The sequence below is a fragment of the Bombus flavifrons genome, chromosome 1 (genome assembly GCF_040668555.2).
Source record: "Bombus flavifrons isolate JBK064 chromosome 1, iyBomFlav1_principal, whole genome shotgun sequence".
NCBI classification, from domain to species: domain Eukaryota; kingdom Metazoa; phylum Arthropoda; class Insecta; order Hymenoptera; family Apidae; genus Bombus; species Bombus flavifrons.
Genome location: NC_138442.1, coordinates 9,338,849 through 9,366,828, shown reverse-complemented (window position 1 = coordinate 9,366,828; position 27,980 = coordinate 9,338,849). Strand labels below are relative to the sequence as shown.

At 37.0% G+C, this 27,980-nt stretch overlaps 2 protein-coding genes and 2 long non-coding RNA genes across 15 annotated transcripts in view; 2 read left to right on the top strand and 2 right to left on the bottom strand.

Moving 5' to 3' along the window:
- The window catches only part of Ets65A (DNA-binding protein D-ETS-3), a 65,644-nt gene extending 58,392 nt beyond the window's left edge, over positions 1 to 7,252 (bottom strand). Inside the window, exons 1-3 of one of the 5 annotated variants that reach the window (XM_069109863.1) lie at positions 2,835 to 4,126; positions 2,669 to 2,761; positions 106 to 401 (exon numbers count right to left, since the gene is read on the bottom strand). In XM_069109863.1, the coding sequence (XP_068965964.1) occupies positions 106 to 401; positions 2,669 to 2,748 (376 nt within the window). In that variant the 5' untranslated portion in view covers positions 2,749 to 2,761; positions 2,835 to 4,126. Of the gene's footprint in view, positions 1 to 105; positions 402 to 2,123; positions 2,376 to 2,668; positions 2,762 to 2,834; positions 4,127 to 7,046 lie in introns of those variants that run through there. The other 4 variants (XM_069109844.1, XM_069109873.1, XM_069109855.1 and 1 more) reach the window with 4 other exon arrangements.
- Positions 4,199 to 7,359, top strand: LOC138178267 (uncharacterized). Of its 4 annotated transcripts, none has more exons than XR_011172649.1 (6): positions 4,199 to 4,465; positions 4,602 to 4,937; positions 5,005 to 5,032; positions 5,407 to 5,654; positions 6,975 to 7,113; positions 7,220 to 7,359. It is a non-coding gene; the product is annotated as an uncharacterized LOC138178267 (long non-coding RNA). The 4 variants fall into 4 exon arrangements; XR_011172647.1 differs by having other exon boundaries at positions 5,122 to 5,654; positions 6,989 to 7,113; XR_011172646.1 differs by having other exon boundaries at positions 5,122 to 5,654.
- A 4,611-nt stretch (positions 7,360 to 11,970) lies between these two features.
- LOC138178276 (uncharacterized) lies at positions 11,971 to 20,733 on the bottom strand. The gene is made up of 3 exons (XR_011172664.1): positions 20,332 to 20,733; positions 13,669 to 13,831; positions 11,971 to 12,848 (listed from the first exon to the last, which is right to left on the bottom strand). It is a non-coding gene; the product is annotated as an uncharacterized LOC138178276 (long non-coding RNA).
- The window catches only part of LOC138178208 (protein SCAI), a 26,882-nt gene continuing 13,456 nt past the window's right edge, over positions 14,555 to 27,980 (top strand). For 3 of the 5 annotated variants that reach the window (XR_011172633.1, XR_011172631.1, XM_069109825.1), the window contains exons 1-4: positions 14,556 to 15,643; positions 15,833 to 16,010; positions 16,147 to 16,894; positions 21,399 to 22,249. Coding sequence is in view for 3 of the 5 variants with exons in the window: in XM_069109825.1 (XP_068965926.1) it covers positions 16,701 to 16,894; positions 21,399 to 22,249 (1,045 nt within the window). In the remaining 2 variants the exon portion in view is untranslated. Of the gene's footprint in view, positions 15,644 to 15,832; positions 16,011 to 16,146; positions 16,895 to 21,398; positions 22,250 to 27,980 lie in introns of all 5 variants that reach the window. The other 2 variants (XM_069109812.1, XM_069109805.1) reach the window with 2 other exon arrangements.

Sequence of the window (27,980 nt, the reverse complement as noted above, 5' to 3'; positions counted from 1 at the left end):
TTGTTCCACGTTCATTATCCTCTATAAAATCTTCCACCTACATGAACAAACACAATCTAATTACAGTAAACAACATTTCACTACATAGTATTTTGATAGACTCACCGGTGATAGACGTGGTTGGTGAAATGGTGGATGGATTGGCACGTGGTGGCGGCGAGAAAGCACCGGATAGATATCCACCGCGGTCGGCGAGCGCCTGTTTCGCTTTGTCGACGCTCTCCTTGAGCCTCTGGAAGGTGCTACCGCAGGTCAAGCCACGGTATGGCCAATTCTCCTGCTTAACACCGGCCGCGGTTACTCCTGCGGCCGCGGCCGCGGCTCCGGCCCCGGAGGCTCCCTTTAATTCGAGCGCACCTGCGTACGAACAGCTAGCGCTGTCGTACATCACCAAAGAGCCCCTGAAAAATTAATCGAATTCTCCTTTTAACTTTATTTAATCAGATTAATGAAATTATAACTTTATTATCTGGCGCAATATGTTTTTATAATTTGAAAAATCAATCAAATCAATCAAAAAAATCAATCAAAGTGTAATCAAATTTTTATGAAACACAGGACATTTGACCGATTTACGCCACATCGTTCTTGGCTCTCTGTTATTCTTATATGACAAAGTGTCGCTTTACCATCAGATATTTTAAAGTATCATTTTCATCAAGATGAGAAATAAAGGCATATGAATATAATATTATAAAATCTATGTTATATTATATTAACAGATGAGACAAATGACGAAGAGTATTATAAGAGAATTGAAGAATGTAAATAATAGAAGAGCAATATGAACAATAGAAAAGCAGCGTAAATAATAAAAAAATGACATAAACAAATTTTCATTGACTTCTAAATATTTCTCACTAACAATAAGATATACTCTATGATATAGATTCTATCTCTTCTAATTTGGCAACGAATGACAAAGGGAAGAAGAGAATCCATAGACGACAGTATTGACAGAGCATGGATTACTGCGACTCTTCGCTAGTACTCGTGTATTACAGTAAGCAGTGTCGTTAAGGATCATTAAAGGACCCTCAAAGCATCCGGTAAAGTCACGATCGAATTAAATCGAACGCGCATGTGCGCATGAAAGTTTCTTACTTATAAACCAGCTGGTGCTCTTATTACACAGAACTTGTCTTCTCACGCAAGAAACGTAATTAAAAATAAGAATACATAAAGCACTTGGAAAGACCATCGGTAAAGAATAATTGAAAATTTGTTCATCAAAAGAATAAGAGTATTAACCGGTAGATTAAATTATTCGATAGATGAATCATCGAATAAATATCTTTTTTTAATGGTTTTAATTAATAACTATCATCTTCGAGTAATTAAGTGAAATTCTGTGCTTGATAATCATCGTGAATCATTGATAACTTACACATCAAGAATGGTGTCTGTTAATAGATTATACAGATCGTTACCTAAATCCTATATCTACGATCTATCCATTACGGATTATCTCGGATCATGACACCGCAATGACGTTCCGAACATGCACGATATCTCGATCAATTAATCAATCAACGCATCCTAATCCATTAAGAAAGATGCTGTTTTTTGATAGCATTCCTAAACAACAATATACTGTATTATTAATACATATATTAATTTTATACGTTTGAAAATATCAATGCAACGTAATGCAAATTTCTTAAACCTAATATTACATTAAAAAAAATATAGTACATTTCTATATCTTCCAACGATTTAGAACTTTAAAAATAACTCAATGCAGGTTTCCAAAGTTGAATGTTGCATTGAGAAAAGAATATATACTGTACATTTTCTCAGCAATTTGAAAATTTTAATGCAACTAAATGTAAATTTTGAAACCTAACATAGCTTTATAAAAAAGAATGCAGATACATACTATATTTCTACAGCATCCAATGATTTAAAAATTACAAAATAATTGGATAGAGACTTCCAAAATGCTACTTCAAACGTATTAAAAGGAAGTAATTAAAATTGTGTAATGTAGTATATTTTTCTTAAAGTAGCATTATGAGTTACTATGATTTATAATTTACACGCGTTATAATTTTTCTAAAAGATTGTGAATTTAGTTTCTGAAGATTAAAATACATTCAAAAATACATAATATGTCTTTACACCTTGCAACGAATAGGAAATCTTGAAGAGTCACCGAGAGACTTCAGAATCCGGTGGCAGAGAAGATAGCCGCGAACGAACGGCTAACTGGAGGTAGATTACGTGCACGTAACGAGCGGGAACTCGTAATCGATCTGTCGTAATTTAGAGAGGAGCAGGCGGTTACCGCGTTGCATCTACCGGCCGATCTACATTTTATCGACTCGGCCTCCAACTTTATCGCCTTCCATCGGAATTCCGAAAGTGATACCACAATGACATTTGCATCGTTATCTTCATGAACGTTATTTTCACTCTCCATCTCAAATTAATCCAACAAAAATTTTAAAAAAGACATTTAAAAAGAGAAAAAATAAGTAACATTTCTCCTTACAATTTTCTCTGTGTAAAAATATGTCTTCCTTCCACAAACACGATCCCTTTTCCTCTGTTTTATGTATATGTACATCGTAATCGTCATAAATCATATATCTTTATCACAAATCAAGCACAATAAAAATAATAAAGAAGTTTCAAAGAGGAAACGATAAATAGTATTTCTTCTTACAGTTGTCTGTATATATAAAAATATAGATCTTTTCCAGTAACAAAATTCTTCTTTCTGTGTTCTCTACGTATCCACGACATCTGTCACTTCCTCCTACGAGTTACGTGAATTATTCGACTAACCGGAAACGAACAATGACCAGAGGAAAAATGGACGCGAGTTTTACCTGCTGTCACTGCGACGATGTCCACGATAAAATGCGAGCTGCACACCGTACACGCTGACCATCGATCGTCTTCTCGATAAGAAAAGAAAAAGATAGAATCTCTTTCTTTTTCCTCCAACTTGAAACGATGATTTCTTCCAGATCTAATCAGGTTTTACACGAAACATCGTTTTTTTCTTTTTCTTTATAAATTCGTAGGTGTCATCGAAAACGATGAATTGAGTGGAAAGCAGCGAAAACACAGTTCGGAATTAAACGCACCGCACGGATGTCCACAATGTATCGAGGTCAATTTAATCACGTTCACAAAACTGTCACATAATCACGATGCACCTCCGGCGGGCCGCAAGTATACGGTTTCCGCGTCCCATCCAGTTAATCCTCAATACTAAATAGCAATTGATATGAGGAAAATTCATACGATCCTTCTATATGCATATAATATTATGCATCTACTATAAATCTCCTCGTTGAAAACAGATTTTTATAGCAGTATATATCATCATACGTATAGTCCTATTATACATATATTATCTATATATATGTATACTATACGTTTTAGGAATAACAACACTAGTTAATTCCATGGAGTTTTATCCAGTGAACTTTCAATATCAGATAGTAACTAATGCCAGAAAAATTCGTATGATTTGTCTGTATATATCTATATCCTCTCGTTAAAAACAAATTTTTATATTAGTATACACTATTACGCATATATTGTTATTGCACACATACTATTAATACATAGTGTATGTTATGTTTCTGGTATAATAATATTGAGCTCGTTCTCGAACAGACGACAATAATGTAAGACTTGTCCTAGGGCACAGATTTACGAATCATTTGACATATTTCGCACCAAAATAATGGCGACATACATTGGGTATGTATAAATCTTCTCTAAACGTAGACGTAGCTAGAGCTTCATACTCTTCTCACATTCGACTGTCTTGTGTTTCTATCTTCTTAACCTCTAATCAGTATCACACTAATCTCTTGTACATTTGTAGGACGCTGTGTTTCAACGACGGAACTTGATAAGAGAAACACAGGAGCGACGAAACATCGTTGGAGAAACGTTGTAAAATTTCACTAAAGTATTTGAAGTAAACAATGGACCGATCGATCTTTCTATCGAAGATTTCGTAAAGGATTGGCGGGATCACTATGGTTACGGCACGTGCGCCGTCTGGATTGATCAGTGGCGACACAGGATTGTCGGATATCGGTTGGTGAAGAGGCTGGACCTGATATCAAGAAGAAGGTACTCCGGGCAGGTTGTCTCGCGCAACTGCGGCCGCCGCGGCCAGCAAATTGCCTGCTTCCGGGCCTCATTACATCACTCTGTTACTCTGTTAACGCTCGCCGGAAACCCCTCTGCCTACCTCGTCTAAACTCTCTCTCGCATGTACCTACACACACTATTTAAATGCACTGTGTCGCGGACGATGCGGCCGCGCGTACTTTCAATACGAAAGAGGGAGAAAACCATACATGCGTCTACCTTGCTGCGTTTTCTTACCGGATGATTCGATGATGGTCTGTTTGGTTTTGCTTGTGTGCAATGGAATCGTAGGACGGATGCTGGATTCACTCTGTTTTAGGTTGAGCGCTCTTTTGATGAACAGGTAATTACATGATGGTTTGCTTGGTTTCTTGTAACTCTGGTGATTAGTATGGTATTGTTATTGAAGATTGGTATTTGATTCTATATTAATGATTATGTTTAAAAGGAGAATGTTTGGTTGTTGTGTCCTTTTTTAGGTACAGTATACTTTTATAAATTGTTTCTTGTTGTTGGTGCTGTCTAATGATGGGTTAGAAAGAATTGCATGATGGTTTCTTGGTGACTAGATAAAATTGGTATTTGATCTTTCAATGAAGTCTTAGAATCAAACTGAGGTCTGATTTATGGTTATTAAAGATTGGACACTTTTGCAAAGGAGAAAGATTGCCAAATTGTTCTATTTTAAACAGAATTTGCCTTGTTGCTTGTAATGTCTGGTGGTTGATATCCTATTGTGGTTTGATATATGATTTATAGTTGTTGGATGTTGAATTTGTTTGAAAAGAAGGAAGAATTCTGGATTCTTCTGTTAGGTAAAGTACTGTTTTAATGACAATATAGATGAAAAGAAATTAATACATATATATATGATTTTTATAGATATATAATTCATAATTGTTGGAACTTGGTAAGATATAGAGTTTATACTGCACATTAATTTTACAGAAGTAATACATAGAATCCCAAGATTTGCAGTAATATTTTCCTTAATTGTAGATGTATTCTTCCTTATGATCCCATAATAAACATAAAGGAATGTTGACGATGATTATTAACCATTTAAAATTAATCCTGAGATTCGCTGTATAATATTAAATACAATCGCACAAAAAGCCTCCCATTTATTGCACAACAGGAGGTGAACAAGAAAAAGAGAAGAATATAATTAATATTAATACCAAGGCATAATGCTAGGCGCTTGATTCGATATACATATTCTATCTCGATATTTCTCTTCTAATATGCAAAATACAAAGTCCAAGGGGCAATGACGTTTTTCAGACGAGAAAAGCAGAAATACTAGTACAGCGATAAAAACCGGAACGACTTCCATGATCACGATCCATGCTTAATACATGACAAAGTTCATCGATGAAAAGAGAGGACAGCGAGGAAAACATGGATATTACCTGAACGAGGCGCTCTTCCTCTAAAAACAGGAATTCTTTAACGACGAAAATAGAGCCAAACGATAACCAGTGAACAGAACCCCACAGAAAACAAGAACACTTATTTAACGATAGACTCGAGTAAGTTTTGAATTCTTCTTACTTGGTGTAACAGAAATTTCCGAATTAAACAGCAAAGAGAAAAGAAGAGCAAAGACAAAAATGGATGTAACCAATTAAAGGCTAACTTAAAATTTTTAATTTTAACTTTAAATTGTAGAATCTAGGTATATGAAATAATAATGAAAAAGATATTAAGTGGATTTTTAGAGTTTCTTTTTACAGTCGGAATGTTAAGGATGTCAAAATCCAATGATGCAAATTGATTGTGAAAAATTGTAAATGAAATGTTGCCTTAATTGATCTTTAATGGGTTAAGAAATCTTGCATAAGAGATATTATGACACGAAACAAAAAACGTTGATACAAGAGAGACAAATGGGGGAGGATTTGTAAAATTTACGAGGCGTTAAAAAAATGAATAACAACGTGGTGTAGAGTGCGGGCCAATAAAAGAGTCGGCAGGAAAAATGCGAACGTGGGCGGTAATTTAGCGTTGAAGATACACGCCGGAGCGGTTAATACGCGAAACATGCGTGCAGACAGGTGAGGCTGGTGTTCACGAGGGTGTACACAGTGTATATCATAAACGTGAACCGGTAAAACCCGTGGGAAAGAATCGGGAATAATAAACGTGCCGATTTTTATTCGGCGGTTATCGGAAATTCGCCCACGAGGCGATAAATGTTCGGATAGTTCCACTACTGTACGCCTCTAAATCATTGTAGTTATTTTTCACGAATGGTGGAAGCGATATTACACCCTGTCTGACTGTATGTATGAATGTAACGGTAAAATGATTTATACAAATCTCATGATCTTGTAACTATTCTATTTGACTTAAACTTAATAATCATTATATGCGCTATATATCAATTGAACATCGTTTATTAGCGTCCGAGATTGTGTTATCATTTTTTCTATACTTAAATGTTTTATTATGAATTTAACACTATAATGTATAATGTATTTGCTACAACAAGATCTTTTGTTCATGATGTTAATGTGGAAACCGGCACTTCGCCGGTTTTTTCTTATTGTCAAAATAAGCCTAATTCCAAGGCAAAGCAGGCAGATAAACCTCAGTCATTGTAGAGTCATTGACTTCTGAATTATCAGGGCATCTATTTCAGAGTTGTTTTAAGCTCTTATTTCCTATACTATTTATTACAATTTTCTACAACATCCTTACTTACTGTACTATTTATTACATTACTCTTATACAATTACAACTACAGAATCATTAACTCTCAAACTACATAAATAGTACTCTTATTTTGGTTAAAAATATTCCAAACTCTTATTTACTACATTGCTTACTAAGCTGTTTTCATATTACAGTTTTCATATTATAGGTACAATAATACATGCAATCACAATCAACTGAAAAGTCCAAAATGAGATCCAACTCACCGTCAATGCGGGGTCCTGCGTGTAGCCTTATCCAGCACCGTCAAATCCAGTTCGTCTTTCGCACCAGGTAGCTCAAACCAAGTCTCAAACCTTCACCTCCTCACTTGCAATAAAATCCTAACCACGATCTATATATACTTCACCCAATACTAAAACCTCGTTCCTCTTTCAAGTATCCTTCAATGAGAAGAAAACTTCAACGAGGAGAACCAAACCAGGAAGTCAGCAACATTGGATGAACACGCGGATTGAATGATAGCAAAGAGATTCAACGATACATAAAATAAAATCCAAAGGAAGCCGTAGCTTCAACTAAAGCAGACAGGTGAAACAGACTTAACAACCAAATGAACCGGCGTACGATGGCCGATAGCCGGCTATCCGAGCGGATTACAACCCCGGAGGATGTAACGAGGCTGCGAGAAACGCGTGGACCACCGTGGCGAACTCGGCCGCGATGCGACGGACGCACATTTGGCAGCGTCGTTATCAGTCGCGGTCCGACGATTGGCTGTGTATCGGAGCCTGCGCCGGGACGCCGGGAGAGAGGGTGGAGATGGCGGTGGAGGAGGTAGGAGGGTTGGTTGCTAACCCCCTCGTGAACGGCTCTGGCATGAAGCGGCTCCTTAGAGGCGGGATCATCCACCAGGGTGGATCTTTCCTCTCCCTTCCTGCTTGTCCCTCTCACTCTCTCTCTCTCTCTCTCCCTCTCTCTCTCTCTCTCTCTCTCTCTCTCGTTCTCTCTCTCCGCCTGTCCTTATCTGACCTGTTTCTACTACTACGTTCTACGTCCTTGTCTCTCATATTTGTTTGGCGTATATCACTGTGTTTGTTGCACTTTGTCAGGAGCTCAATTTCACTTTTTTCATCATATATCTATTGTTTTTTTTCTTTTTTGGATGCGTTGGATTTACAATAACGTCTTCGTTGGGGTGATCGGTCTCTTAAGAGTTTCTCAATCTTCGGAGGTGTTGCGTTTTGGCTTCCAGTTACCTTTTTTGGGTCATGGATGTCTTCGAGTGGCCCTCTAAATATTTTTTAAAGGAAACTATTGTCATGAGATCCACAAAATTTAATTAGGTACAATTTTTTAAGATATAGTTAGGGATACACTCACAGATGGATGTTTTGTTTAAAAAAGTTGAAATGTATTGAATGCATATCCTTTAACTTTTCTGGAAAGGGACAGATACGGATAAGGATCTTTCATTGATCTCCAGATTTATTTTACTCCGAATTTTCCATGTTAAATACGATGAAATGAAAAATGAAAAATTCATTGAACAAAAGAAAGTAGTTAATTTTAATATCATAATATAATACTATATTATTGGCTCGAATATTTTATGTTGGTATTTTAGATCCAATACACAGTAGAAAAGCCCCATAGACGGTGAAGTTTCTCAAACGCAAAGAAGAAATATTAGGATAAAAAACCGGAACGATTTTCATAATTAAAGTCCATGCTTAATGCTTGACAAAAATAGTCTAAGCATAAAGGCAGACTATAAATACTGTTTGTTGGACATTCTACGGTGGTCTTTGGAAAAGACTAGAATTATACAACATTGCAAAGTGTTTTGTAATACTTTTTTATTTTTAATATTGCATCTATTATATTTACTACTTGATGAGAAAATTGAGGAAATTGCTAGTTCTTCTTGATGTGATTAAATTTAATTTGGAATCAATATGTTGACATCTTTATAGCGACTGAAGAAGTTAACGAAAAAGAAAGGAGGAGGGTTTTCAAGCAAAACAGAAGGAAGATTGTTGCATACAAGAGCTCGAAGTTTGGCGTGCAGCGGTCATGGGACTTTGGCATAGGTTCAAGATGACGGGAACATTGAGCTTTCAATTGTACTCCGTAATGGGCCTTTACAATAATCCAATATTTCCAACTAAATGTCTTTCACCTCCGATTCGCGGGGATTTATCCACTTAGATCTTCCAACGCTCTAAAATAAGAGGATGTGGTAAGAACAACGTCTATTTCTTTGTAGCTTCAGTTAAGTGCATTGATTGGAAATGATGTTAGATTTAAATATGGAATTTTGAGTAAGCGTGGGATTAAAATTACTTTAAATCCAACTTAGATAAAGTAATATCCTAAATTATCCTAGACCATAGTTAGGTAAGAAGAATACCTATAAACTTTTATACGCCCCATCTAGCTAGTAATATTTCCAAAATAACAGATTGTTTTTATGAATAATTCAACGTTATCTGCTAATCTTTATGCGACACAACTGGATCATACTTTGCTTGTTATTGCGCTTAGATCAAAGATAGATTAATCTTTTCTCTTTAAATTAATATTTTTACCAAAAAATAATTGTCAAGAGAGATATCAAATGCTAAGAAAATCAATCTACTCGTTTCCATAAATTTAGCCATACAATAATAATACTATAATAACAATTCTAAACCAAAACTAAACGAGAGCAATATCCATGAACACGTAGAGATTTTGTAGAGCTAATAACATTCCCAGGATAAGTAGTAAATTCGATTAATATATCAATGTTATCTCGTGATCTTTATGCAAGGTCATGGCGTATACGTTCCCGCCTTTCCACCGGGTATCTGCTTGTACGAAAATTATCTGATCTACGGCGTGCAGTAACAACGGGGGCGCGACACGTCGGACACGTGGCCAGGGCACGATTTCGAAAGGGTGCTGGCGGCCAGCCGCCGGTATATGTTCCAACATATCGTCGATAACCATGTATCGTTATCGTTCTATTCGTTAACCGTAGCGATCAACGCGAATTCACGTGTTATTGTTATCGGTCTCTCATTTTCAAGATCGCATTACTACGCTATAGAAAATTCGGTCCTATTGTTTTTCGTAGTTCTTCGGATCTAAATCAGATTATAATTTGCAAATGTTTGTTGCTGATCTCAATTTGGTTTTAAGAAAATTATACATAGGTATGAACTGTCTCTTTAAACTTTAAACAGTCCTAGCCGTAGATCTTTCTTCTATTTCTTCCCAATGTCTATTCACCTAATAATATTCTTATTTTCTTCACAGATTCACAGGCCTGGAACCTAATAACGTAGAACCAATTTTATCCACGGACTTGCACTCAACCAACATTCTTCTACATCCCCAAACCATCTTACCTCTTTCAGTAAGAAGAACATGGCTTTATCAACCCCCATCTCCCTTTATCCCAAAAAATTGTTACACCATATCTCACTTCTTATAACTTTTATCCGTAGATAGTGAGAAAGTGAGACGAGCAGCATACCGTGCATAGCCGATTATACGTGGAAACGGTTGACGATGGCCGCGACCGGAAGTAGCACGGATCCACAGTGATCCGGACACGAAAACTCACTCATCGATCAGGACACAAAAGGTTCGATGTTTCTCGCACGATTGACATCGTTCCTTGCTTCACGATCGGAGGCTTCACGCATGAACAACGAGCCACGGCTAGACATGGTTCGTGATTTCCACCGGAAACGAACTGGCCAAGGGGGATGATTGTTGAAACGGAGAAGAACTGCTCGATCTGAGACTGATTCTTAACGGTGATCGCTTTAATCGATTATTCACGAATCACTAGGTAAATAATAAGGAAATTTTTGTTTCTTTTTCTGCGAAATTGCAGGGGTTTGAAGGATTATTGGGTTGCGTTTGGTTTAGAGATTGTGCATCTGTGCGATACTAGAAATAGGGTTGAAAATTGCTGTAGAATATGAGAATTGATAAAGAACGGCGATAAAAGTTTTCTCATGTCTTTATTTGTTATATTTTTTAACAACTTACTCTTTACTTTCGTGGTACCATCTTACTAATTATGGCGAATAAAGTGTTTATCTCATTCAGAATATCATGTCATTTCAATACTTACTTAAGACAAACTTAGAGGATAAACAACCCACTTAAATTTCCCATTTCTTTTTAAGGCCACTGTTACGTTTGGAAGAAAATATTTATCTCGTACACAGTATAATAAATTTTCTCTCTAAAGACATAAAAGAATCATCATCATCCCAGTGCTTATCCCAAGAATCGCTTAACCAGGCAAAAAATAATTTGGAGGACTCCATAGATAGAATCTTTTTCTTCTATTTAGAATAAAATATTTATTCTATTTAAAATAATAAATTGCTCACTTCCAATATTTCATCCAGAAATCATTCAACCAAAAGAAAGGTCACTTCCATATTCTTCTACGCTGATACTAAGAACAAGATAGCACTCAAACCAAATCACCCTTGGTTGGCAATAGAATCCTGCAAGCGCCCAAAATAGAGTCTTCCTCTTCCAAGAGAATCCGAAGGATAATCAGTTCATGTCGAAAATGTTCTCTCTCTCTCTCTCTCTCTCTCTTTCTCTCTGAATCAGGATGATCCGTATTGTTGTCGGCAATCACGAACGGGTCGGGTACGGTGGATAGAGGCCGAAAACGAGTCTATCGGCATTTAGCCGGGTTTCGTGAATGTAAACTAGGCGTTTCCTGCACGTATCGTACAAAGTGCTCGATTCGCTGGTCTTTTTTCACCGGACCGATCGATAATGCCATTGCAAACACCCTGTATGTGCTCGGTTAATGTTAATGGCAGGGGCTGGCTCGGGTGAACGGTGTGGGTTGCCCCTTTGCCCGTGAGTTAGAGCTTCCTGAGGCTTTCCCCGCATCCACCGTGCTACCCTCGCCGACTAGAGGACTGTGTCTGGCTAATGGTAAAGCCAGGAAATATCAAAAGTCGTCTCTGTTACCATTCTTTTTAGTTTTCCCGAGTTTCTTCTCTTTTCCTTGTCGTACCACGCATCGAAATCCTTGCACTTTAGTTCTTCTTCCCTCTTTTTTTCCACTTTCTTTTTATTGGATGATAGATAGGCTCTTGTTAGGGATAAGAAATAGTCGAAAGCTTGGAAAATGTGAAACAGTTATTTAAATATTAGTATACATTATCTTTAGATTTATTTTGATATATTTTTAGACTTGAAAGAATTAGAAAAATATTTAAATATTAATGGTAGCCTATATATTTTTGGAGTTGTAAGAATGTTTATACAGATCTTTATCAGAAGTTAAAGTCAAGAGTTATCGGCGAATTGAAGTGTTTGTGTTTGCTTCTTTTTGCTCTTGTTTGTGTGGAAAAATATAATACATTTTTTACTAATATTTATATAGATTGTTGCTAAGGATTAGGATAAAGAGATATTAAGGAATTTGGAGAACAAAGGAAGTGTCTTTGCTCTTATTTGTATCAGAGAATATATTAAAGCATCACATTGTTAGCTTTTTTAGCTTTTAACTTTATATCTAGAAGGATACTTGAAAGTGAAAGAGAGTAAGAACATAAATTTATTTCTGTTGCCACGTAGAGTGAAGATGGTTAATTTTTAGTCATTTAGTAAGAAATATAGGAAAAGTATGGGCTGTTTGAATATTTTTATTCAGATACAAAAGGAATTTTTACGAGGAGAATCAGTTACTGCAACAAATTTTCTGGCTTCCCTTTCATTGTTCTTTCTGGTCGGTTTTCATCGAGTTAGCCGCGAGACCAGAAAGTAATATATTAAAGCACCCTTGATCTACAACGATACCGAACAGCGGTTAACGCGGTTATCATCGGTAACACGATCGTTGAAATGATAAAAAATGTATCTAACTCGAGAGAACAAATGTAATCACTGCTTGTCACGAACACAATGCATTCAACAGGTTAGTGCTGCATATTAAAAAGAGTTTATTCGCATGCTTATAAATCTAGCCCAACGTTCTGGAGGAAGATTTCTCTCGGTTGCTTCGCAAAAGGTTCACCATACCTGCTAAAAATCTGGAAAAAAGAGGGAAACAGTTAGAGTTATACGATTTTTATCATTGTTCTCAAAATAAGATATTTACAAATTATTTATTAATTTTGAACGTTCTTAACTGGGATTGTTCAGTCTTGAATAGCACTCGTCAGATTCCTTGGATCTTGAGTGATACAGATTGAGGTTATGTTAGGTTAGATAGGTACAGACTAAATTCCAGAATATAAAATAGACTAAATCATCAAAGAAAAACAATATCAGTTTATTACAGTTGAAAAACCAATTTCTCGAAGCTGAAACTTGTACAATAATTATTTAATAACTATTATCTTTAAGAATTATTAATATCGATTATTGTACAGGAAACCCCTATCTATAATTCTATTCAAAATTTAATAGAAACCAAAATCTTCAAGGCACATGACTTAACACAGTTTAATATTACGTATAAAAATCACAAACCTAAACGAACCTATGTTACAGATCTGTATCTTGTACTAATCTAGAGTAACTAAGCCCGAAGTATGGCTCGTAGTTGAGCGTAAATCTGGGACCCTTTAATTGGAAACAATGGTCCGACGAGAATAGATTAGAGCGTTGAAAAGGCGTGCACAATCGCGGCACGCTTCTGCCGCGCGTAGATTTTACCCGAGGGAATCGTCGATATCGCGTGATTTAATTTGTTACAATTAGGGCAAAGGGTCCCTTAGGTAGGACAACACAGAGTACCCGGCCAAAAGAGCGACAGAACGTGACAGACAGAGGCAGTACGAGCGAGTTCACCGCGCCCTGCTATTAATATCAGTTAACGACCCGATATGATCGCTCGTCTATACTCACAGACAGGCTGCCATCGGTAGGTTCAAGCCATGGGGTCGAATCATGTGCTTCATCCATGGTTTCGACCACGATTCACACTGACATTGATCCACTGAGTCACCGGTTAGAATCCATCCTCAGCTTTCCGGCTAAATCAATCTAGAATCTGTCGTGGTTGCCTCACCTGGAGAAGAATAAAATGGTCTGACTGGTTCGGGCTATTTATTAAGCATTTCGAACGGGCTTTATCTTGATGCGTGGTGTATGTGGAAGTGAAGATTGAAATTGGTATCGTTTTGTTTGTAAATGTTTGGAGATTTAAAAGGTGAGTCCGTAAATTAAAATATTTAAGTTACGAATATTTAAAAATAAATTAAATTTAAGAAATCTATATGTCCTTAAAGATTCTATTGAGATATTATTTTTGTAGTATTTTACAATACGACGTAATTTTACATTAGCTGTTGCGAACATAACCAATTTGTAACTTCGGACTAAAAGGTTAGGTTTAAAGGTAAGGTTAACAGTCCCTACAATTAATAAAATTCATCGTCTCCTTCAAAAAAATCAATAATTCAACGCTTTTCGAATATTCTCTCTTCCAAAACTAACACAAAATCTATATCTATAGGAAACATAAGAATCAAGGATTGGCTGTCAAACCCTATGGACATAGGAAAAGCGGCGTCGGGTGCATGTAGAGAACGACCGATAACAATAGACAGGGGCCGTGCTCTATCTAGCAGGCATCCGGGCCAACGTCGAAACGAGGCTGGTGCCGCGCGCGGATTACCATAAGCATTCATATATGCAGCGGCACATTATACTTGCATACCCGGCATAAAGGTGGCCGTGTCGACGCTCGTATTGGACAGCGGCCGCAGGTATATGTATTGCACCGGCTGGCCGGTCGGCCACTTACTTACGTGTACCGAACCGCCTTCACGAGTCGCTGGCACGCGAGCCTGATTGACTTGTAGATGAGGCGACACAGTCGATATACGCCAAGTCCACCGTCCGACTCTGAAACCCCCGTCATGGCTACCGATGTCCGTGCAATTCTACCTCCTCCCCTTTTCTCTATCGGTTTCTCTGTATTGTTACGAACAAACCACGGATACTTACATGTGTATACATCGATTATATTTTACGATATAACACTAGAAGTATCAGTTAGGATTGATGTTTTAGTATACTTTGATCTGTATGTATTATTGTTTGGAATGTGATTGAAAGTATGTAATATATTATATACTGCGTTATAGAATCGTTTACCTTTTTGTTAGAAAAATGAAGCTTATTGTATATGAGATGACGCGCTAATTAGTTAGGTTCAGAAAAATATACATAATGGGCTATAGTGTTAGTATAATGTTTAGTATAGATAGAGTGGATTAGGTCAGATTTAACAAGATGTATATTCCAGATAATTAATAGAAGAATTAATATTCACAATGTCTAAATTAATTATGGACAAATATTACGGAAAATCATCACATTCCAAAATCTTCAAAAACAACTCTCCATTACGAGGCGTCTTGAGACCATCGGTAGCCATGGGATTTCTACACCGTGACCACGCACCCCCACGAGCATTTCCCGTCTCGCTCTTCCACTCCCTCTCGTCGAACCTCCTTTTCTAACGTTCCCTCGCAGCCACCGACCGTTATCTAGTTAATTAATCTCCGCCGACGGCGGCAGCCGACTACCAGGGCGGCAAAACTCCCACCGTTTCTGCAGCCGTAACGAGCCACGACAACGAAAGTGTCGAGCGCCACCCCCTTAGTTCACTCCAGATTCGCGACTCTCCCCATCTTTTCAAACTGCGAAAATTTAATCGCTTTTAAAGAACCTTCGTGCGATTTATCGAAGGGGATAATTGAAAAATGGTTGAAGAAGTGAAATGATTTTGGAAATAATAGTGGGGTGAGGATTTGAAGATGAAGACGTGAAAAGAGTGAAGAAAAACAAATACTTGCTGTTTACATCATTAGAGGTAATATTCTTTATTATTATTATTATTATAGATCTTTTCTTTATTAATATTATTATTAGTAGTAGTAACTAAATTAGTAACTAAAAATACCAAAAACACACGTTCTGAATATTCTTCTTGGTTTTATATGGTTGCGCTATATACTAGTTTATCAGCGAACTATATATTTTAAGATAAATATTTCAACAGATTCAAACATACAATTTACTCAGATCTACACTGCATATAATGCAAGTTGAAGCTATAAAAATTACACTAAAAATAGCGGGCATGGAATGATTTGAAACTAAGAAAACAAGCGTAACGGGTGATAAATAAATTATTGAAAGAATTGGATGGGCCACAAATGAAAGGAACAATAAAGAAGGTAGATTCTACAGATAAGGAATATAAACGTAATACATATATTTTCATATTATTCCTATTTTACTTACTCCAAACACGATCAATTTAAATCATAAAAAAATTAAACACATTTCTCTAACCAATCTTGATTATTCCAGTAACATTCAAAGGATTAGTTCTACACTCATGACCGTCGTTCCTCAAAATTCCGCCAAATCCCGCTTTAAGCGAAATTCTGCTGTTTGAACCTCGACCACGGAACACCAGTGGCGACATCCTGCTCAACCTACATTCTCTACCACTCGCAAGATCAGTCCGACGAGTCAACGCCTGATAACCTACAATTTACCATGAAGCTCATCAGATCCATGACAGTTACCCTCCGAAATAAATCTATCGATCGCTCCCATATTGCGAACGAGGTCCAAGAGCGAGTCTATCGGCGGAACAGACAGATGTCTCAGGTCGACGTTGCGACGCGTGCGGGGTGGCTCGTGGCGTGGTGCTCGGTGGCGTGGTACGACACGGACGGTGCGCCCCCTGATGCGGGGTGGGCAAGTATTGATTGGGTCGGCGCGTTGGTCGCGGCGTCCGTGTCCAGAGTGCAGGAAGAGAGGGTGGCGGAATCGCCAGGCGCCATCACGCGGGGCCACCGCGACCGTCGTCTGAAGGGCCGTCCAGCCAGTGGCCGCGATCTCGATTCACCGAAAAGATGGTCATGATGGCTGGCATGGACGACCACGAGCGAAAAGTCGTCCTCGAGTTCTGCCACCTGCTCGAGAAAAGCAAGCAGCTGTTCAACGGGCTACGGGATTTACCACAGTACGGGCACAAGCAGTGGCAGGGTTACTTCGGGCGCACCTTTGACATCTACACGAAGCTGTGGAAGTTTCAACAGCAGCACAGGTGAGTGAAACTTGAAAAAAAAAAGGAAGAAGAGGAATAAAAACAGCAAGATAAAGAAATAGAAAGAAAATAATGAAAATGATGAGAGAAAAAATAAGAAAAATGAAAGGCATCATGCAACATTGTGTCGCGTATAAACCACACGGAGGCCACACGGTGAGTCATCGTCGGACGAGGGTGGCCGCTGGCGTGGCTGAGGCCATCGATCATACACGTACGACGTCCTCCACGCCACGAGGTCCTTCGACACGATCCGCGACTCTGTCAGGATAACGCTGAAACAGAGCTGTGTTCTCTTGGTGATTCCTCTATCTCCTTCGGAAGGGCCTGACGGGCCGCGGAAGCCCGCCTCGCGCAGAAAAGACACGCGTGTATCTACACGTACGTGGAAGACGTACGTAATAGGCAACAGGGGAGTAAAACTGGGATCGGTTGCGCCCGTTCACGAAGGACCACGGCACGGTCCTTTTACGCGCTCGACCCACCATGTGACGTGAACGTGAATGGAGAATCGTGCGCGCGAGTGAACACGGTCACGCGTGTGTGTATATAGCTATCGTGTATCTCTGCCGCTTACTCAGATCTTCATCGCGATTTCCCTACGAGATGTCGGTGCTTTTAGTGGGTTACACATTACTCTTCGTACATCTACAAGGACAGGATAATCTTACTGGTTTCATCGATTGTCGTTTTCCTAATTTTATCATTTTCGATTTGGTATAACTGGACTGCGGCTGTTTGTATAAACGCTTTTGTTAAAGTTTTAGTTTGAGAAATGAAATTTAAGCTTTGAATATTTTATGCACCTTTAGGACTTTGCGCATTCCTTGCATTTTTGCATTAAATTCCCCATAAATATATAAACATCCGTAGTCTAGTAATAATGCTTTAGCATTATAGATATCTTTATACTTTATTAGGTAGATCTGACACTGCAACTGGAAGAATAGGATCTAGCCAGAAATTTGTTTCACTCTTTAAATATTATAACGAGTATTGGACTTTGGATATTTTATGTATTTTGCATGTTACGTACAATTTATACACTTTTGAATTTTTAAAATCCACAACCCAGATATTTCTATCGTTTGGAATAAGGATTGGAGATACGAAGAAACATCGAACATATTATATTAGACTTTTATAGTTCTTGAAGCAGATTTTATATAGCATATTGTACGTATGATATAATACATGTGATTTAATTTTATAAAACTCAGAGTATGAAAGATAAGGATATATATATATATATATATATATATATATATATATATATATATATATATATATATATATATATATATGAAGGAAATATGAAATTAAATGATGTTTTACAAAATGGATATATTTGTGTGAGAAAATTATATGTGTGTTTAAAAGATACGTTAATTTCAATTTAGTCTGCTTTCACGTTTCCTTTGTACATCTTCCCTTTTATACGCTGAATTTTGCGGAATGGAACTTGAAATATCTTTTAAAACGATCGCTTCAGGCTCGAGTGTTTCAATATCTTTTACTGAGAATTAAAAGATACATCAGTTAACATAGAAACTGCACATGGTTTCTTTTAACATTAGATCTATCAATCTTTAATATGCACCTGGGAGTATATACTATATGAATACAGATGATTTCAATGAAAATAGATAGATACATACATATAACTATATTTAATAGTTTCCTATTCCAATAAATCTTGTATGTTTTAATTAATTATAAAGCATATTGTCAATTATTTTATTGTTTAATTAATTGTAAGATTCCAATGTTCTTGATAGTTCAAATCTTTAAAAAGATAGAGCTTCTTTAATATATTTTATTATTTAATTAACTAGAAAGTTCAATGCCTTTGGTAGATCTTGTATTACAAAATGGAGTTATTACTTATATCTTTGAAATTCTTCCATTTGCGATGAAGATTTCTATATCATATAATAGTTTATAGTAATTATGCATTAAGAAACTATATTTTCATCTCTAAAATTACTAGGCTCTGTTCAATTGCGTTTCAGATATCTTTACAGATCATATTACATGATTTTTTCTTGTAATGCGATTCAGAATTTGCATGATCTTTATGTGATTTCTCCGAAGAGTTCTTGTACGATGAAAAGCACGTGACTTGGATTCTCGTGGCCATCGCTACGCGAATGCATCCATCTATGTTCAATCTTCTATATGATTTAGTATACTTATTTCAATAACTACGAATTTTTTATTTCATAGCAATTATTAGTTATATTAGATTAATAAAAATATGGTAATTTAATCGGTTATTAGTATTATTATTATTAGTGCATGATTGAAATTAACAGGTCTTAATTCTTCAATATTTAATTATTGCAAATATTGTTAAAATTTCGTGTTCAACGTCATAAATTATTCACGTAACTTTTTATAAGTAAAATGCACCGTGAAGGCCATTGAAAATATGAATCTGAGACTTACGTAAATGTTAAAATAGTTCAACGTCGATTCTGATGATCTTTCATTGGGGAATAAGTCAAGAAAGGTCAGTAAATGTCACCGATAATAATATTTTAATAAAGATTATTGAATATAATTTACGGTGAACGATAAGGGAAATACTATTTCAAAGGAAACTAAACCGTTCTATGATTATTCGTCACTTGACACAAATTGAATGAATACATAAAATGAACCTTGAACGTAGAGTTTAAAGAATTTTTTAATTCTGAAACTGATTATTTATTTATTTATTTATATATTTAGGGTCAGTATAAAATACAAGGCGACAATGTTTATCTCCTTTACAATATATTTTCTAAAAAAGCGAGTCAAAAAATATTTTTCATTCGAAAAAAATAATTTAATTTAATTAAAAAAATAATTTAACAAACAACTATCATAGCGCACGCAGTGGCTGAAGGGTAAAAGCGTTTCCAATTTCTTTTCCTTCCGTTTCTTGTCTATAAATTGCAACAGAAGGAACATTACGGTCGCCACGAGGATCTGTGTCACGTGGTTTCCGTCGTACTCCCTGTGGACTATGGGGATGATATAACGATCGTGCAAATGTTTGCTGTAGTCATAGTATTCTATAATCTGTTTAGTTTACATGTAACCTTTAAATCAGAATTAATTATTCACTGCGTTAGGTGCAAAATGTTGAAAGTCTGAAGAATTAAAATTAAGTTTAATTGTTTCTCTCTAGCGAAAATTTTTTAATTACAAATCGCTTGTTTCACCTTTTCTCTGAACCGTTCATATATATAAAGTATCATAAATTATATATTATAGACCAATCACATTACTCCATCCCTTTCCAGTCATCATTTCATTCATAAACTCACCATAGTCTCTACCCATAACCTCTTTCACTAAGTAACAGTCGAAGCTAACCCTAGACCGATTTACTTGGGTGAGTTTGCTTCGTTGGCCCACTTGGACCACGTTACACACACGTCTTTATTTACCCTTTCGATTCTGTTGCACTGGATGCCCGGTAATCTTCAGCCCTTTGTACCTTTCCTTTTTGATCGTAAAGTGTCATCAACATGGGCCGGTTGGCTGATGGTGCGACTCGACAAAGAGTCAATTGTCTATCCGGCTATTCACACCGCTCGCGTTCGTGCAGACATGCGACACCCAACTGCTACGGTACATCTCCTATATACACACACGTACGATATATGTGCATACGTAACACGTGGCTGCAGGTATAGATAGGTAGACACGCGATCGTGCCGTGTCGACTGTTAATAAATATCGGGGACGCTCTTTCAGGATCGGTTCCACACGTCAAAACAATAGGGAAAAGTTTCTCGAACGTACGGCCATCAGTTTCAAAAGTATCGCTGGTATCCGCGCTTGTATTATGTTCCCCTGTTTCTCTTTTTTACCTTTCTTTTTCTTTCCTTGTTGTTTCGTTTGTTTAGTTTTTTTATTGTGTTGCAGTTTCCTTGTACCTTTTTTGTCACGAAAGGTTAGGTATTGAGACTTTGTTACTAGCGTTTCTTTGATCTTAGTCTAGGGAGGTGTAATTTCTCGTGAAAGAAAGTATTGTTAGGTTTTGCGAGGATTTTTTAATGGTAATTGTTTAATGGATAGGGTTGGAAGTGTTGTATTTTTGTAGCCTAGCTGGGGAAGGTTTTAAGTATAATATAGAATTTTTTACAGCGTTCTCCATAGAAACGTTAACCTCTCTTCCTTTATTATCTTAACTTCAAAATTGAAAATACATAAAAGCAAAGAAAGACCAGTACATTTTTTATAATTGGCACAACAAGACTATAAATCTCTTAATACTTAATATTTGAGCAATTGTATTTACTTCAAGCAACGGTTACTTTATAGAAGATCCAGAAGTAGAAAGACATAAAAATATAAAATTATACTTCTTTTCTTATATCTAGTGCCTTTTGTTTGTTTATTTTTATGTCATTATTAACTCAATATATCAATCAACACTCCTACCAAAGCGCCTACCAGACCAATAACCATAAAAGGCGCGCGTGAACTCACGCGCGCCCGCTTCTTACAGGACGATACTGGACACGAAGTACGGCCTGAAGAGGTGGCAGATCGGTGAGATCGCGAGCAAGATCGGCCAGCTCTACTACCATTACTACCTTCGCACCAGTGAGACTTCGTACCTTCACGAGGCCTACTCGTTCTACGCAGCGATTCGCGGTCGCGCTTACTACAGCCGTGCCGCCAAGGAGGATAGGAGCGACCTGATGGTGAAGAAGCTCAGGTACTACGCCCGTTTCATCGTCGTCTGCCTGCTGTTGAATCGTATGAAGCTCGTCCGTGAATTGGTCCAAGAGTTGGATGCCCAAATCGTTGATTACACCAGCACCTACGAACCGGACGATCAACTCGAGTGGAATTTAGTACTCGACGAGATCAAGGCGTTCGTGAAGGCCGAATCGGCCGTCGGAGTGGTGCACTCGGACTCGAACCCGGTTATACTAACCCACAGGTTGGGGCCCCAGACCTCGCCGCCAGTCGAACGTACGCCACCCATGTGCCTATCCCTTCAGGAGATCCTGATCGTTGGCAATTGCGCCGACCAGGTGAAGTTTAGTGAATTGTCGATGGACATGTTCAGGATGCTGCAAACGCTGGAGAGGGAGCCAAGGGACGACCCTAATCACCTGCACGATGCGTCGCCGGCAGGAAGGATGCCATTCAGGCCTGGCGCGTATCCTGGTGCCGAGAACGGTGCCCCGAGGCGGGACAATCCACACAAGTACCTGTTGTACAAGCCCACCTACAGCCAGGTACAGGTATTCCTCGCGAGCGGCTTCAAGGAGCTGCCCGCGAACGGAGCGCTGTTGCTCTACTTGTCCGCCGACGGCTGCTTCTCCACCGTCAAGCATCCGGAAGAAAGTGAGTGTTGCCTTTGATCGCGACCGATCACGCTTCCGCGAGTATCTTAGAGCCTTGGCTGAGCCGTTTTTACGTTTTGCTGTCAGGGAAAAGATATGGAATAGATGTAGGCAGCCGATGTAGGAGTAGAGCAGATTGGAGAGTTGGAGGAAGTTTGATAGATGGTTGATGTTAATGGGTTTTTCTTGGGAAGGAAAATAAGGAAGAGCGTTTTCCGTGGTTGCAATGTTTCTATTGTATAGTTAATCTTAATAGCTACGAAGTTTTATTAGCTTTGTCGATTAGAGTTATTTCATAAAATGTACAAAAGCAAATTATCATTGGGCTAAATATTTTTGACGATTTCTTGAAATATATTGTCACCGACAGACACGTGTCTATCCTAATTTGAAAGTACTATAACCACATCCGTATATTGATAAGTATCATATGCAACACAAATCCAATATTTTATACATTTGTACATTCTCACACTAATCCTAAAGCCAACATTTCCAAATCAAGTTTTACATAGCTTTCTTTTCTAAATCTAATACCGTATCTTAGTAAATTTGTAAAACTTCTCATTCGACAATTCAACTACCCCCACGACCTGAAAGTCTCCAAATCAAAACACTTTGCGCGAACTAATAACCAGTTGATCGATCAAAGCATGTTCGCCTCTTGTCAACGAAAATAGTTTCCGTTTTAAAAAGGCGGTTGGCCTCCGATCGATTCCGTTGATCGGCCGAAAATTACTTATCACGGTAGAGGGCAGTCGTTGATGCAAGGCTAAAACGAATCACGCGCTTGACGAAGCCGAATGTAAACGCGTGTCGGCATTTTCGGTCAGTTTCCTCGGCCGGTAATTCGACCGGTCGGGTAGAGCGAGGCTTCCGTGTCCTATCGATACGTCTAACTCTCCTTACGATCCTTGAACGACGAAGAAAGGATTTTTCCATGTCTAGCATACAAAATATTCGTATTCTGGTCAACGAATTGGGTCTAGAGAGGTAAAACCACGTAACTAAAATCTAGAGAAGATAGGGTTGAATTCACAATTCTGAAATATTATAAAACATATAGAAGCTATTTTTCCGTATATTAATCTTTTAACTGGAAAGAGTTAATTTAGCAAAGATAAAATCGAATTTAATGAGATATTTGTTGCTTTAATTAAATTACTGAAAAATGAAGCTGCTTCCTTTGTTACAGCAGTTAAATACATTTAATCAAACACGCTCAATTAAATATATATGTATACTAGTAAACCGCGGGTATTTATACAGATTCAAATGTTTGTGATTATAACTAAAAAATTGTAAACTCAGCAGAGACTTTTTTTCATAAATATTTTTGAGAATATAATTAAGAAAGAAAATTGTTTTATCTATCAAGCATTATACACTATACTTTGAATATTTTATATATCATGTTTTATATTTTATATTTTATATATCATTGTATCATGTGTATTTTGTGCAATTTTGCACTTCCAAATTTCCTATAAATGTATAAAAATCCGCAGTTTACAGATAAGCCGTGTCGCAACAATGTTACACGATGCCTACGCCACCGCACGTAGATCTACCTTTAAACGCATGCCACTAATTGGATCATCGAATCGGACTATCACCTTTCTCCGATTCGTTTAAGGGCTTCCAGTGAGCATACGGCACACAAGCCGCACTCATCGTTGATTTAGTTACTGAAAGGAACGCTCTTTTCGTTAGTAGTATTCGGATTATGTATAGTCGAGTGGGAAAGACCGGAAAGTGTTTCTGCATTTCATCGAAACTGATGATGACGATCAGTTGCGGTAGTTAAATTTATTCTGGTCTTTGTTTTTTCCGAATTTGGAAGATGGAAGTTTGCAGCTATTGTACTTGGAAGGGAATGGTATGCTTATATAATGTTTTTTTCAAAATTAAATGAGTTGTTGGAAATTGAATTGAGGTTAAGGTAAAGCAGTGTTAACCCTGTATGACACTATGGAAGTTACATGTATCTATTTTTTAAACTCTACTTTATTTTATTTCTACTTCATTGATTTTTTTATAATAATAATTAATTCTTAAATTTTAGATTAATACGAATAACTATAATAATCTGTCATATTTTTGTTTCATAAGCAAATTAAGTTCTGGTTACAAAGGGTTAAAGAATAACTTACATATATAGTGGATAGTTTTTGAATGGATTCAGTTTTTTATAGGAAGTACAAAGAGCAGGAAATCTAATTATTAAGACATTTGAGATAGAATGTATTTTGTTTAGGCTATATTATTTACAGCTTTAAAGATTGGTCAGAATAGGAGGCTTATAGAGTCAGAAGCTTATATGTATATGGTCATAGATACATATAGAAAATACCAAGAACTGCAGAAAAAATTATTTAGCTGTAGACAATGCTACACTAGCTTAGACGAAGTATTAACTACTATATAATAATAGTTGAAAATTTCACAGCATAAAAAATCAATATTTAAGTATCACACTTCCATACACAGATTCAAGTGATATCTATGAAATTCATAAATCAAACATACATTTTGGAAAGGTATAAATATTTATACTTTCATGTATATAATTAAATGCATTATACATTACAGAAGGTAAAAAGTTTTATTTAAATTTTCAGATGAAATTCACATACCTCTAATACAAAAACTAGACTACTAGTAATTCTACGAATTTCTGTTATCCAATAGCAACAAAAATTATTCATATCCAACCAATTTGTTGAGAACAATACAATTACACGCCTAAAAATAGCCTCTTCTCATTAACACGTTAGAACCACATTGTATCACAAAGAAAATTCTCCAGTTTCACAATACAGCGTTCCTTTCTCCTTCAGAAATCAACGCCTTTAATTGGATTCGCGAAAAGATCAGTACAAGGTGTCCGCGACTCGAAGGAACTTGAAAGAACACACGCTAGCGTCCTCTTCTTTTTCGTCTTTAATTAGTGGGCATCCTCATGAAACTTTTATGCGGATCGAAAGAAGACATCTTGAGAGTCGGCATGCGAGATACACACGACCATGACCCTTCATCGCGGTGCATGTTGAATTAACTACATAGAAAATCCAGGTCGTTTAAATGGTTTCCTAATATTCCACGTGCCACGACGTTCAACCGCGACGATCTATTATCTTCCGGCCGATCTGGAATAGTTGCCCGTCATTCATCGCATTTCTGTCCTGGTTTAATTAGTAATTCGTATATTTAATACCAGAATTCGTTATGCAATGCTTTCGATGTCTTTTGTGATACATGTACAGTGGCTCACGGAAATGTCTGAATATGTACTTGCTATAGGATCTTTTATGTATACATATGTTGTATGTGCTATATAAAACATTTTCGAATTTCATCAGTAGTATAATTAGTAGACTGCTGATTTTTATATAAATTCGTATTTTCATGAATACAATTAAAAGAGTAGGATCTGAGTAGAGATCTGGTTTACCTGTTAAATATCATAATCAATACTATACACAAAAACAATACTGTATCTTTATACGTTTATATGTTTTGTATGCTTTTGTATGTTGTTGCATATCATAACGTTGCATACCATTACGTATTTTTGTATCTTAAAATTACTCATAATTGCACAAAAATCCGCGACACAGCAATAAGAAACTACTGTTACAATATATTCATTTCCAAACTGTTTCGTATAACACACATAATACATTCATAAAAAGTTTCTATAAGTATTTACTTTCGCGAGCTACTATATTTCTATGTGTTCTCAATATTTGTCAGTGTCCGCATGTAAATGTAAACAAGTATTTATCGTCGTATGGGTATTTATTATCGCGTGTATCAAGTGGTAAATTGGTGGCAAAATTTTGGGATCGTGTTTAATTTTATATACAGGTTAAATTACGCTATAAATATGATAATGTATAATAGACGTTTGTGTTATATTACAGATATTTTGATTCAAACTTTGGATTATTAAACCTCTACTTTTCTTCCGTCTCGACGAATAAAAAGATTTTGAATATCTCATTATCTATCAACTTTCATAAATTTGGAAAGTTTTTAATGATAAGAAATACGATTGTGCCACAGGACGTAATGAGGTTAGGAAGGTAAATAAAAATACTTTCCTTCAGAGATTACTATTAGTCATATTTCTAACTTTTATTATACTCAAAAAATTTCGTTTCCGAAGAGGTATATACATATAAAATAAAGTAACGTTGATATATTTTCCAGTATAACATGCGTACCTCTACAACTTGAGATGAAAACGTCCGCAAATCCATAACCTTCACGTGACCCGTTTTCATCAGTAGAACCGAAACACGCTGTAAAATTTGGCCACCTATTTCCAAACGGATCTTTTGTACAGACTACTTTATTCTGTATCACAATTCCTCTCCAGTCATCGAGCAATCTCTCTTTCTCCCTTCCTGCTGTTCTCTTCAAAGTACGTAACACTTTCCACTTATCGTCCATTTGTATGTTGCCTAAATGTTACACATAAAATACCTTTAAAAGGACGAAGGAAAAGTGAAAGAAAAAAGAAAGAAAAGAGGAGGGATAGAATAGAAGAAAAAAATTCGAGTCAAGACCGAAGGTCGAAGATGTTGAAAAATTCAGCAAGCTGACCACCAAAGGAGCGCTCGGAAGCCGGTATTCAGAGCGCGGTGAGGTTACAAGCCGCTCGAGAAGGCGAAAACGGTCTTTCAACGAAAGTAGAGTAGCGCATCCGTGTCAAGGTTATTCCGCGATAGAGATTCCAAGCTGTCGGCCCAGTAGATTCTAAGTTTGCAATCAATATCGAAATACGCGGTGACGCGTCGATATCGAAGAAACCCCGCCGGTTACATTCGACCGACAATTCTTTTGCCTCTTTTAAGTAAATCTCGGCTTTCGGTGTCGTTAAAAATCTCACTTTTACGGTTGCGATAGATTTTACAGATAAACGTTGGCATTAGACTATGGTTACGGTGGATGTGTGTTCTGATCTCAATATATCAAATATGAAGACCATAAGGGACTAATATAATAAGTCTAGCTTCTTTGTTTTTTTTATTTTTATGTTACATAATGTTAAGCAGAAAATATTTTAATATGGAAAGAAAACAACCTGTTACATTTAAAGATATAACTATCTCAAAAAAAAGGTTGATATATCTTTAAAGCTCCGTAAAAAATCAACAATATGATTAGAATGTTAAGACAGTCAATAATTTTGGAATATTTAGCATAGTAACATACGTATAAACATAGATCCTTGTTATTTTTATTTCGGCTTTCAAAATACGCATTCACCATACCGTTATAGCATTAGACAAGAAATTAAATTTGACCTTTTAAATTTGAATAGAGAACATATATAGGGTATTTAGTGGAAAAAACTAGGAATGGTCAGACGCGCGGGAAACTAGGTAGAATTTAAAAGCAGAATTGGTACGTTCCAAAAAGCGCGATACAAATTACAATGTCGTGGTACGATCTAGTCCGGACACAAATAAATCTTCCAAGGATACAGGCAACGATTTTGGTAACGCTCCAATTTCAAGCGGCGAGTCTCGAAAACCGACACGGTCGGACAAGCTTCTCTGCTCATTGTTTCGCCGAAATGAAGCTCGCTCTTTCAAGCCGGCCGCGCGTGAACAGCCGATGCAACTGATCGTTGATTTATTTATAGAACGCTCAGTGCGAAAAACAGGCCTCAGCAACCGCAAGTTTCGGTTTTATAGAGTATTCGTTCAGGTCCTTATGGA